This window comes from Sarcophilus harrisii, chromosome 3 (genome assembly GCF_902635505.1).
Source record: "Sarcophilus harrisii chromosome 3, mSarHar1.11, whole genome shotgun sequence".
Lineage (NCBI taxonomy): Eukaryota > Metazoa > Chordata > Mammalia > Dasyuromorphia > Dasyuridae > Sarcophilus > Sarcophilus harrisii.
The window spans coordinates 487303302-487316304 of record NC_045428.1 but is presented as its reverse complement, the minus strand read 5'-3'; the positions used below and the strand labels follow the sequence as shown (position 1 = coordinate 487316304).

The 13003-nt window shown below is 36.1% G+C and overlaps 1 protein-coding gene across 2 annotated transcripts in view; it reads left to right on the top strand.

Moving 5' to 3' along the window:
• The first annotated feature begins 428 nt into the window (after positions 1-428).
• POU2AF1 (POU class 2 homeobox associating factor 1) overlaps positions 429-13003 on the top strand; it is a 32502-nt gene continuing 19927 nt past the window's right edge. Inside the window, exon 1 of one of the 2 annotated variants that reach the window (XM_031961138.1) lies at positions 429-714. Coding sequence is in view for 1 of the 2 variants with exons in the window: in XM_031961139.1 (XP_031816999.1) it covers positions 699-714 (16 nt within the window). In the remaining variant the exon portion in view is untranslated. The remainder of the gene's footprint in view (positions 715-13003) is intronic. The other variant, XM_031961139.1, reaches the window with a different exon arrangement.

Genomic DNA, 13003 nt, shown 5'->3' with positions numbered 1-13003 from the left:
GCCATCTTTTTTGGTGGCGTTGTTATGTTTCAAAATGGATGGAACAGAAGAACAGTATTAAAAGAATTGAGAAGGTTGCTTAGTGAAGCTTGAAGTGTCTACAGGTGTTTCCTCCTGTTGAGCTGGGGTGACCCCCAGGGATTAGTATTTCTCCTAAGCAGAAGACCAGAGAGAGTTTGAGATGTAATGACATTCCAGTGTTATTGAGTTTAATACTCAATTAAAAAAAAAACCCAAATCCCTTACAGAGGGTTCTCCAGACTCATCATCGATGGTATGATACTCCAGGCTCATCATAATGAGGTATGATACTTGAAACTAAGTTGTGTGCACACATACATGCACACCAGTTTTTGCAGGACCTCCCCTCCCATTTCCCTAGTTCTAATTGCTTTTCTAATGTTCCAACCTAGCTGGAGGTTCATTGCCTAAGATCGGTCAGTTCGCTGACCCAGGAGGGATCTCAAAGTACTGAGAGGAGCCCCATACACCAAAGGGAAATGAACAGGTCTTGTGGTTGGGAGGATGTGATGACACAACCCCCCCGCACAGAGGGAGCTCAGGGTTTTTAAAAAGCTGGAGGAAACATCCTCTGAGCAAGCTGTGGCACTGGTGGTAGGAGAGCACAACCCAGGACAAACTTAAAAGAAGCCAAACTGTCTGCTTCAAAGAGAAGAGGTGACATCCTGCTGCAGAGTATGCACTGGCAAAAATGTGAGTTCTGATTCTGGCCCTCACTGCTCAGCTGGGCAGGCATGGGGTCTGAGAGCAGGGATCTCCCTGGTAGCTCCAGGGAACCAGCATCCTGGGGTAAAGGCTGGGTCTGCCATCATCAGGGAGTGAAGAGAGGCGTGAAGTGGGTGATTTAGGGACTGGAAAACAAACCTATCACACGCATGTGATGCTCATTTTCCAGCCTGGATGTAAGTTATAGGCACCAGAGTAGGACAGCTCATCAGATCACAGCTCCGGGGTATGAATCACTGTGGTGAAAGAAAGGGCAGTTTATGATTCACAAAAACAATAGTAAGGGGTTGAGGTAAGGGAAGAGGGCAGCTGTGGGTTAAAGATGGGAGTGTCTTGATTATTGCAAAGAGTTGTTCTTCAAGCTAAATACAGTTTCCCTTCCTTCAAAGCATGGGAAAATGCAGAAGTTGAGTTTTGGAAGATGCTTAAATACCAATTATTCCTTGACCCATTCTGTCAGTGACTTGAAAGGTTTTACAGAGATTATACTTTTCATGAAGTATAGCAAACCCTGTTTATATTAAATGTGAAATAGCAAAGATCAATCCCAGGGATGAATTATTTTTATTTGACATTATTTTGAAATTATCCCAAATTCATCTCACTAGAAATGACTCCTTACAGAGTACTGTTCTTAGATCTGATCTATAAATAGTAGCCCAATTATTATTAGCCCTGTTTTACAGATATGGATATTAAAGAAAGTTACACAGTTAGTAATTATCAGAGCCTCAAGCATAATAGAATTTAAATGCTTTTGAAGGTAGGCAATACTTGTTTCTAATCTTTTTAATAGAGTATGCTTTATGTCTAATAGTAAATAGGTTTTCAATAAATGCTTGTTGAATGGAATTAAATTAAATTGATCTAAAATCAAATCTTCTGACTTCCCAGTTCAGTCCTGTTTCCATAGCATCATTCAATTTCTCATAATTCTTTTGTGTTGAGATGACAGTTGTACTGATTATTTTTACAAAGGTTGTTTTAGGATGTCAGTTCTCTTATTCCTTGGTTATAAATATGAATGAAATATTTTTATATCTATCTCTCAAGTCTTAATAAATAACTTTCCTTGCCATTATTGCCATTGTAGATGTATTTTGCTTTTGGCAAAATTTTGGCATTCTCTTGTCCAGAGAATCTGAATTTATACAAGATAAACTTTTATTTTGGTCTTGATCTGCAATTTCACCCATGTAGAGATCTCTTGATGAGGAAATTTCCCCTTATCAATTCGTTTTCTCTGTAATTTATAGTCTTGGAGAATTGCCTGAAACATTGAGAAAATAAACAATTTGCCCAGGTTCACCCAATTGGTATTTATCAGTCTTCCTGACTCCAAGGTTAGCCCTCTATCCACTAGACCATGTTGCTTCTTCCCCCTTCCAGTTAACAGAGAAATACCATTATTTACCAAGCCTGACAAATTACCGAAGTGGAAACTGTGCTGACTACTGACAAGTATATTCACTTGAAAGTTATCTTTTTCTCCTACTTAGTTAAGTGTTGATTGTATATCCACTATGCCAAGTTTCCTATTAGGAGAAAAATTGTGATGTGATTATTCACTATATAAAACTATATACAAAAAATTTCCTTTTAAATTTCACCTTTCCTAATAAACCCAAAATACAATTTAGAAAAATGTGATTTATGTGTAACTTCCCATTAAAGTAAAGTACATTTGTACACTTCTCCTTTGGATACATTTGATAATAATATAGAGAATAACAAGAGTATGTGGTGCAGTGTGTAGTATGTTGACTTATTAGTTGTATGATCCTGGGCAAGTCATTTAATCTGTTTCTACCTTACTTTCCTCATTGTAAAAATGGGGAGAGGGATGCTAATGATAGCATCTATTTCATAGAGTTGTATGTGCATTAAATGAGATAATATATTTAATACATACTGTAAACCCTATATTGCTATATAAATATTAATTTTCATCATTATTATTATTACTTTAATGCTTTTTTGATCTCTGAGCCCCTAACATTAATATTGCCAGAAAGTGATATTTTACAAATTAGTTCTCATTAACATGTTTTGATAGTTTTATGATCATTTCATGATATTTTCCAGCTATACTCATACTCTAATATGACATATTTATATTAGATATATTCACTCATATTGGACATTATTATATTCTGATCTGAGCACTAAGATCTATCAGTTTTAAAGATTAAGAATGTTTGAGACATGTATAATTTTTTTTGTCAATGTGGAGAATACTCTAAATGGGAACTCCTTTCACCAAAGCAAATTTCAATGAATCCATGACTTACAGCTAAAAAGAGACACTGTGATAAAAAAGAAAGAACACTAGTTCTGCATTCAAATCCTACCTCCTACATTACTTAATATGACCGTGTATAATCATTTAACCTTCCTGACCCTCCAAAATTTGTAAAATAAATGACCTCAGAGGTCCCTTTCACATCTAAGAAGTTATATTTCTGAGCTGTGACTCAAAGGCAATGTGATTGAAATCTAAGTTATAACATTTGTGCCTACCCAATCACTGGAAGAACCATGTTGACATTTTTCTATGGCCCAACTCAGTTCTCTCCCTGAAAGTCTTTCTGAGATGAAATGGAAATGAGGAAACATGAAGCTTTGAATACTAATTTCATTGCCTTTTAAAATATGCACGACTCTTTATGGAACTGATGACTTTAGGAAAAGTCAGTAAAAATAAAGACAGATTTGTCAGCCCTTTTAGAGTCCTTAAAGTAAAAAAAAAAATGCTTTATACATTACTCCACCCCACTACAGTACCAGGGCAGAGTATGAAATCAAACATTAACAGTGCTGAAGAGGCACTTTCTTTTTCAGAAAACATCCTCCGGGCATGAGCTGAAATGACTGTAGTAAGTAGTATTCTGGAAAGAGCTAAGAAAACACCAACTTTGAAAATAGAATGCTTCATTCCTGTCTAGGCTGTGGTCCCATAAGAGGCTGCAAAAGTTCGAAGTAGAAACCCACATGTAATGCTGGGGTAACGAACAGATCAGATGAGGGAAAGTGACAAAACTCAGGCTTGTGGTGACCAATTGGGACCAGGAAGGATTCCTATCAGTGTCACAGCAGTAAGGTCTGAAATGACTCCATTAAAAGGTCACCTGTTCAAAAGCAATGACCATTTTTCACTGTGTAATACCTGTCACAGAGTCAATCTTTTTTTTTTTATTATTATTATAGCTTTTTATTTACAAGATATATGCATGGGTAATTTTTCAGCATTGACAATCGAAAAACTTTTTGTTCTAATTTTTCCCCTCCTTCCCCCTACCCTCTCCCCCAGATGACAGGTTGACCAATACACGTTAAATATGTTAAAGTATAAGTTAAATACAATATGTGTATACATGTCCATACAGTTATTTTGCTGTACAGAAAGAATTGGACTTTGAAATAGTGTACAATTAGCCTGTAAAGGAAATCAAAAATGCAGGTGGACAAAAATAGAGGGATTGGGAATTCTATGTAGTGGTTCATAGTCATCTCCCAGCGTTCTTTCACTGGGTGTAACTGGTTCAGTTCATTACTGCTCCATTAGAATTGATTTGGTTCAACTCATTGCTGGAGATGGCCAGGTCCATCAGAATTGATCATCATATAGTATTGTTGTTGAAGTATATAAAAATCTCCTGGCTCTGTTCGTTTCACTCAGCATCAGTTTATGTAAGTCTCTCCAGACCTTTCTGAAATCATCCTGTTGGTCATTTCTTACAGAACAATAATATTCCATAATATTCATATACCACAATTTATTCAGCCATTCTCCAACTGATGGGCATCCACTCAGTTCCCAGTTTCTGGCCACTCCAAAGAGAGCTGCCACAAAAATTCTTGCACATACAGGTCCCTTTCCCTTCTTTAAAACCCACAGAGTCAATCTTTAATATATTCTTGTCAAGTATATGGGTGAAAATAGCAATCTCATTTAGCCAAAGAAGATGGATAGATTCATTAGTAAATTGTTCAGCCAATCAGAAAAGGATGCTGTTTTACATACAGAAATGTGGCGAATTGGACCTTGTTTAAAGCTAAATCCATCCAAATTAGGAATTAGGAAGCTGAGTCTCCTTTAACATCTCAGATGGACCTGACATTAGGGTCACACCAAATCCCCTCCCATACTTCCTTTCTTATTTTAGTAATTAAGAAGGCACAAACAATGAGAAATTTTTTTTAAGTTCCCTAACTACACAACTTTTAAAAACAATGAGCCAGATTTTCCAAGGGCCTAAAATAGCTGGGGTAGTAAATATAGCACTTACTTTTTGGGGCTACTAAAGAAACATGCAGCCCCAGGCTGCATAATTTTGAGAAATTGAGTGGAAAGGGAAGAATATAGTAAAGTGACCATTTTTTTTTGGTCTCCTTTCTTTTCTAAATCAATTAAAATGATCAGTTATCTTGAGTCACATATGTTACAGCATCAGCACATCTGGTTGAAAAAATGAACATTACAGTCAAACAATAGTTTTGTTTTTGGTTTCAGGTGTGTATATACAGATATGTCTTCCATCCCTTCTCTCTTTCCATCCCCTCCCCACCTGTTTTGGTGGGAGAGGATCTTAGATTGAGAGCTTTAATTGACTACAGATACCATCTGTTATAATCCCCTTCATTTTATAGATAAAACAGAGCCCTTTCAATATTAAGTGACTTATGTAAGGTAGTAAATGTCAGAGGCAAAATTTGAATATAAATCCTCAGATTTCCAAACTAATTCCATTTAGTCCATTGCTTTAGTGTCTGAAGACCTCATGGTAAGCAATGACAATGAGTTTAGCTCCACGCTATCATGGTACAGGTGTTCCTCGCTTTATGAAAAATGGATATATTGAAACCAGAAATTTAAAATTAGACAAAGGAGGGATTGGCAATTCAAATTACAAAGGTATTCTTCAATTCACAAAAGGACTTATGTGAGTATTCTTTAAGAATCACAGGGCTTAGAGCCAGAAGAGAGATTAAAGACTAATGAAATATCCTCATTTTATAGAAGATGAAGGTGGTCCCATAGGAGGCTGCAAAAATTCCAACATTACTCAGTAAGTGGCAAAGCTGGGATTTGAATACAGCCCTTTCGATTCCAGATCCATTGCTCTTTCAAATAATAAGTTCTCTAAAAGCATTTACAATAGATGATAATTATAAAAATCCAATGTAGTCATAACATTTCCAGAACATACCTAGTGAATAAAATGATGCACATCTAATCCAGAAATAACTTAAGGTCTTGGAGAAATAGATCCAAAGGTTCCTGTGATGTGCTACATGTAGTTGTCTAATAAGACAATAGTGTCTTATAATAGTGGCCAGGAAACATTTCTACTTGTTGCCGACTTGTTCTGATATCAACCATTTCTGCTGATGACCTGTGATACATGGGGTCATGTGCTCCTGTGGAAAAGACCATTCATTCAAGACTCAGAGGATGAGAGACCAAATCCCATTATTTCCTTTTGCTACTTATATGATCTTGGACAAGCTGCCTAATGTCCTCAGACCTCTCACTTTGTTTATCTGAAACTTGGGTTGGACTGGATGACCTTTGAGTTTCCTTCCAGTTCTTGATCTACCAACTTATGTTTGGAAGAGGAATGGAACTGTTCAGGTTCACCAATCTTTACAAAACTCCTGTTATTATGATGCAGTTTCCAGGAATAAACTACTTGTGTTTGGTAGAGTGATATTTGATATAATTTGAGATAATTGGTAGATGTTCATTCTTTGGATACTTATCTCTAGCTATATACTTGGAGGCTCTTTCATTTCTTATTAATGGAAACAAAACCAAAGAGGATAATGCTTTCCCATAGACTTCAAGCCTTTTGTGGATATGGATGTGGATATCTTCTCTAACAAAAGAAAAATGCCAAGTACGTCCCTATTGGGATGTCACCAGTCTGTTCCAGAACATCTGCGGTTCATTGTGTTTGAGGTCGAGTGACAAATACCCCATGAACTCTCCTCTATATGCATTTCAAGTTCACTAAAATCCTTAGAATTTTATATTTAGAAGATCTTTTCATGTCGGACAATCTTCCATGATTTGTTCTTCCTGCATTCTTCTGGCTGCTCTTTCCTCTATTTCATCTAATAGAATAGGCAACACATAGGCTGACTGGGTTCAGATAGACTGAGTCAGCTCTGATAAGTTGATACCACTTATTTACCAATAGTGGAGTTTCTAATCTTGAGACTGAAAGAGAATTCAAGATCCCGAAATCAGGCTCTTATAACTCAAAAATGCTTTTTCTAAAGTTGATGACTTCAGTGGTGTGAAAAAGCTCTATTCTCAGAACTCCTTAATATGTCATTGATTCTGGAAAAACCTTATGTTTCTTTTTCATCTGAGATGTTTTACATTGAGAGATTGGATTAAGAAACTGGTTCTTTTGAGCAAAGTGAGAAGTGACACTTGAAATAGTGAATAAAAATAGCAATGTTGATATAAAAAACTGAAACAAATAGGTGTTACCTTTTTTTTTTAAGCAAAAGTTTTGTTATTACATCTCCCTGGGAAAACTAGGAAACCTCAAGAATCACTTACTAGAACTGTTCTCAGAACAGGTAGTGCTGTATATATTTATGTATATATGTAGCAATTTATTGCTTTATTATTTGAATCATCTCTTATATTCTGTTCTGCACATGGCAGTGCTTTTTAAAAAAATAATTACAACTTTTTATTGACAGTACATATGCATGGGTAATTTTTTTACAACATTATCCCTTGCTTTCATTTCTGTTCCGATTTTCCCCTTCCCTCCCTCCACCCCCTCCCCTAGATGGCAAGCAGTCCTATACATGTTAAATATGCTATAGTATATCCTAGATACAATATATGTGTGCAGAACTGCATAGTTCTCTTGTTGCATAGGAAGAATTGGATTCAGAAGGCAAAAATAACCTGGGAAGAAAAACAAAAATATGGCAGTGCTTTTAAAAAAAATTTCCTATTTTGTGTTTAAGTTTAAAATAAAATTTAAAAACAACAGCAACAATAAAAAGAACAGGTAATGCTGCGGTAGAAATAACTAGGCAAGATATCATTATCCCAGAGATAAGTGGACATTTCTTCTTGATTACCTAGCGAGAAAAAAGTTTCTCATAAAAATGAGGATAAATACAAAATGGGTGAAAGTTTTTTTTTTTTATTAGTGTTATGAAAGGAGAATCAAAGAGAGACTGAAAATGATGCCAAAAGATATAGGTCAGCAACAGTGTAGATCAAAACAATATCACTCAGAAAATAAAGGGGAAGGGGCAGCTAGTTGATGAAATGGATAGAACACTAGCCCTGAAGTCAGGAGGACCTAAGTTCGAATCTGACCTCAGGCACTTAATACTTCCTAGCTGTGAACCTTGGGCAAGTCACTTAACCCCAATTGCCTCAGCAAAAAATAAATAAATAAATAAATAAATAAAATAAAGGGAAAGAAGAAAATGAAAAAAGAATTATAAACTCATAGAATCTCAGGACACAACAGATGAGTGAACCAATGAATGCACGAATAAATAAAGCCTAATCTCTTGTCATTGCAAGAATCTCTTCTACAATATTTCTTGACATGTGCTTGAATGTTTCTAGAGAGAGCCAACTATTGAAGAAAAATGAAGATATTTTTTCTCTAGATGATATCAATGGCCCCCATTTTGCTCTAAAATTCTGCAAAGTTTTAAAGCATGCTAATGATGGCAGGTCACATTTATTTAACTCTCTAAGGCTTGCCAAATACGTTGTTCCTACCAATCACATACATATAATTTAGTAATCATATACAGTAAAAGTATTATCTCACAGTGCTTATTTTAGGAATCTAGTTCTGAAAAATCAAAGTGACTTGATGATGGTCAGAGGTGAGACTTGAACTAAAATCCCCTTGGCCTGGTACCTTTTCTACTATATCATATTGATTCTGGTGGAGCAGGTGGGGAAGATTTAGGTCTGGTTCTATGATTTTTTGATGTAGCCACTCAGTCAACAAGTATTTACTGACCTAATGCCAGGCATAGTACTAAATTCCACAGATTTATAAAAAAGCCAAGTTACAGACCCTGACCTCAAAAAGCTCAAATTCTAATAAAGGATTTCATATTCTATTGCAGAATTTTAAAAGAGGGAACCATCTCCACCTATGCAAATGATCTTTTATTTACAATCTTAGAGAGTTGTCTTGGAGCACCGAGGGATCAGATGATTTACCTAAGGTCACAAAGTCAGCAAGTATCGGGGTGGGACTTGATCCCAAGACTTCCTGACTTGCTAGACCCTATCCAGCATCTAGTACATCTCCTGGCATGTAGTAGGTGCTTAATAAATGCTAGTTGATTGACATTAGGACATGTTAGAGTCATGTTTTAGATCTACACTACTAGATTTTCATTAGGAAAAGTGCTAGTAATTCAATCAATATTCTTGTACAGAAACTTCTGGAAACTTGGCCATCATATATTGGCTCTGTCTCCAAACAATCAGACCCTAGTCCTTGTGCCTTGGAAGGGAATTTCTACAATCTAGTCCAGTCCAATCTAATTTAATAAGCATTTATTAAATGCTTCCCATGTGCTAAGCTTTGGGAATGAAAGACAGAAATTAAATGAGGGGAATTGTTGAAAGTAATTGGGGATGTATGTGGGACATTTCTAATATGAAGTATAACTTACTAACAACAATGCAAGTCCTATGAAAGGTGGAGTAGAGTGCTATAGGCTTCAGGGGTATCTATGAAAAATTAATTTCATTTAATTTTGGGGGGGTTACATTTTAAGTTTCAAACTGTCTCCTTCCTTCTCTATACTGTGCTAGAGAAAGATCATCATTTGACACAGATTTATAAATATATATAAAACCATATGATGCATACTTCGATTTATCAGTTCTTTCTCTGGAAGTGGATAGCATCTTCCTTTCTTTATAGTTAATTTGAATGTTCATAATACTCAGAATAACTTATTTGTTAACAATTATTCTTGTTGTATACAGTATTCTTTTGATTCTGCTTATTTCACTTTTCATTATTTCATGCAAGCCTTTCAATATTTTTCTAAAATCAACTAATTCATCATTTCTTATACTATAGTAGCATTCTATCATAATCATATATTAGAATTTGTTTAGTCATTCCCCAATTGATGGTTAGCCCCACAATCTCTAATTTTTTATCACCACAAGGAGAGGTGCTATAAATATTTTAGAATATATATGTTCTTTTCTCGAACCCCCTCCAATCACCTTTAGGAAACAGACCTAATAGCGGTGTTAATAACTGGGTCAAAAGATATAAACAGCTTTATAACTCTTTGGGCATAATTTCATATTGCTCTCCAAATGGTTGGATTAGTTCACAGTTTTATCAACATTTAATTAGTGTCCCAATTTTTCCAGGTCTCCTCCAATATTTGTCATTTTCCCCTTCTATCATTTTAGCCAATCTGTTAGATGTGAGATATCTCAAAGTTGTTTAAATTTGCATTTCTTTAATAAACAATAATTTAGAACATTTTTTCATATGACTACATGTACTTTAGACCTCTTCATTAAAAAATGCTTAATTTAACCTTTGACCATTATCAGTTATGAAATAACTCATATTTTTAATAAATTTGATTATTCTCTATACATTTAAGATATGAGACCTTTATTTGAGAAACTGTTTATAAAATTCCCCTCTCCCTTGCCCTGAAATTTTCTGCTTTTCTTTAGTCTTGACTACATTGGTTTTATTTGTATAAACTCTTTTTAATTTAATGTAAATCAAAGATTATCCATTTTACATCTCACAAGTTTCTCTATCTCTCTTGTTTATTCATAAATTCTTCTCCTATCCATAAGTATGATAGGTAATGTGTTCTGTGTTCTTCTAGTTTTCTTATGGTATCTCTTTTATATCTAGGTCATATATCCATTTTGATTTTAACTTGATAAATAATATAAGATATTGATCCATTTTTTTCTGCCACAATGCTTTCCAGTCTTTCTACCAATTTTTGCAAAATAGTATATTCTTTTCTTAAAAGCTTAAATCTTTACATTTGTCAAATACAAGGTTACTACTATCATTTAGTATTTTATATTACATATCTACTCTGCTTTGTTGATCCACCTTTTTATTTCTTAGTCAGTGCCAGATGGTTTTGATAATTATTACTTTATAATATAGTTTAAGGTCTGATACTGTTAAACCTCCTCCCTTTATGTTTTTTTTGGGGGGCAGGGGTGGTATCTTTTTTTTTTTAAATAATAAACAGTTGAGCATCCAACACTAGAAAACTGTGACAAATTATACTCAAGTCCAAGTCTACATCACTGACATCTTTGCAACATCTAGTTCAGTCCTTCAGGACCTATTCTTAGGGCCTGAGGCTTCTGGGTCTAAAACCCCCATCATATTCTAGAGTCAGAAACCCTCATCCTTTAGGGTTTTTTATGTGATAATTTTAATAAAGTATGTTCATTTCACAAAGACTTTTGACTCTTATTGGGGTGAGGTTGAATCTTCTCCTCTCAGCTCTCAAAGAATGAGGTTTCTTGATTTGGATCATAGCAATTGACCCATAGAAAGGTATTCAGGTTCTGATTAATATGGAAAAAGATGAACAGCTTCCTCAGTGTCCCCTCCCCCACTATCTCTCAAAATTCTAGTTGAGTTTGCTCAACTAGTTTGCTTTGCTGTTGAATTTGGGTAGGGGTAGAGGGTGAGTGGAAACTTCTTTTACCTCCACAGGGTGTGACTTCATGCCTTGAAACTGGAGGTTCAGATTACGTTTCTTCCTCTTCCAATCTGTATGGCCCCAAATACAGATGACAACCTCCACCCCCATGTTGTTATTCTGTGTGGAGTAAGAACATTTAAAGTCCTGTCCTTTGTGTATGTATTGAGGGGGAGGGATGGGGGGAAGAGGTAGAACAAGGAGAAGGGGAAGGTGGGTTACATTTTAGAAGCTTGATTTAGCCTCTGCCCATGACTCACCACTATCTTCCTTACTATCTTCCTTAACCTTCCACTCTCTTAATTTATTATTACATTAAAGAAATGCATAGTTTCAGAGGACAAGGAACATATCCAAGGTATCAAAACTAGTAAGAGACAGAGCCTCAGCTATTATAGAATGTGGTGCAGTGGATACAATGCTGGCCCCGAAGGCAGGAGGACTTGAATTTAAATGTGACCCCACATCCTTACAGCCATGTGGCTTTAAGGTAAATCATTTAATTCTGTTTGCCTCAGTTTCCTCATCTGTAAAATGAGCTGGAGAGTCTATGCCAAAAAAACCCCAAATGGTCATAAAGAGTAAGACGGACATAAGTGAAAACGACTAAGCAATAACAACAAGCTCCTTGTGGGCAAGACTTCAGTCCTGGATTTCTAGTTATTTCCCTGTCCATTTAATTCTAGCTACTGTTTTATTTTTTTAATCCTGGCCTTGAATCTGAGGGCAGTCAGACACTTAGGCAGAGTAGAACAAGTTACTAGAAAGCATGTTCTTGGGGGTCAAGATTATTATTATTATTATTATTTTTTGCTAAGGCAATTGGGGTTAAATGACAGTCACACAGCTAGGAAGTGTTAAGTGTTTGAGACAAGATTATTCTTTCTTGTCCTTGCTGCTACTGTCCCTCCTTCATTGTATTTCTTGCCTGTTCATTTTAGTATACTCTTTTTTTCCCCAGAAGGTACACCTGAATTAGAACAGTGCCTGAAACATAGTATGAACTTAAATGCTTGTTGACTAATTGACTGTCCCTTTAAATCCCCCACTTCCTTCTCCCTATCTATGGCAACACCCTTTGGTGGGAAAGCATCCTCTTTCCTTACTTAGGGGCTTTACCAGGAGGGCTTTGCCTCCCTTCTGCCCAGGCCTGCTTTGTCCCCTTCCTGCTTCTTGGCTGGGCCTCCTTATCTCATAAAACAGGCCTGTTATTGCCCCATGGGAACACTCAACCAGGCCTGATCGGGCATCCACAGAGCTGCCCATTGCGTGATAGAGGCAGGTTGAGACAGGAAGAAACTTTGGCTATGACAACAGGTAACCGTCCCGGGGCATTCCAGGGGCTCAAAGAGCCTCTTCTCAGGCTTCTTTGTTAGCTCATGTAGCCTGATGGGATAGGCAGGAGGTAGCTCTATCACCACCTTTGAGAACATACTTTTTGCTCTTAAGATCAGGGGATCTTTACCATTTTTGTTTTATGAACTCTTTTGGCAGTCTAGTGAAGAATATTGGACCTCTT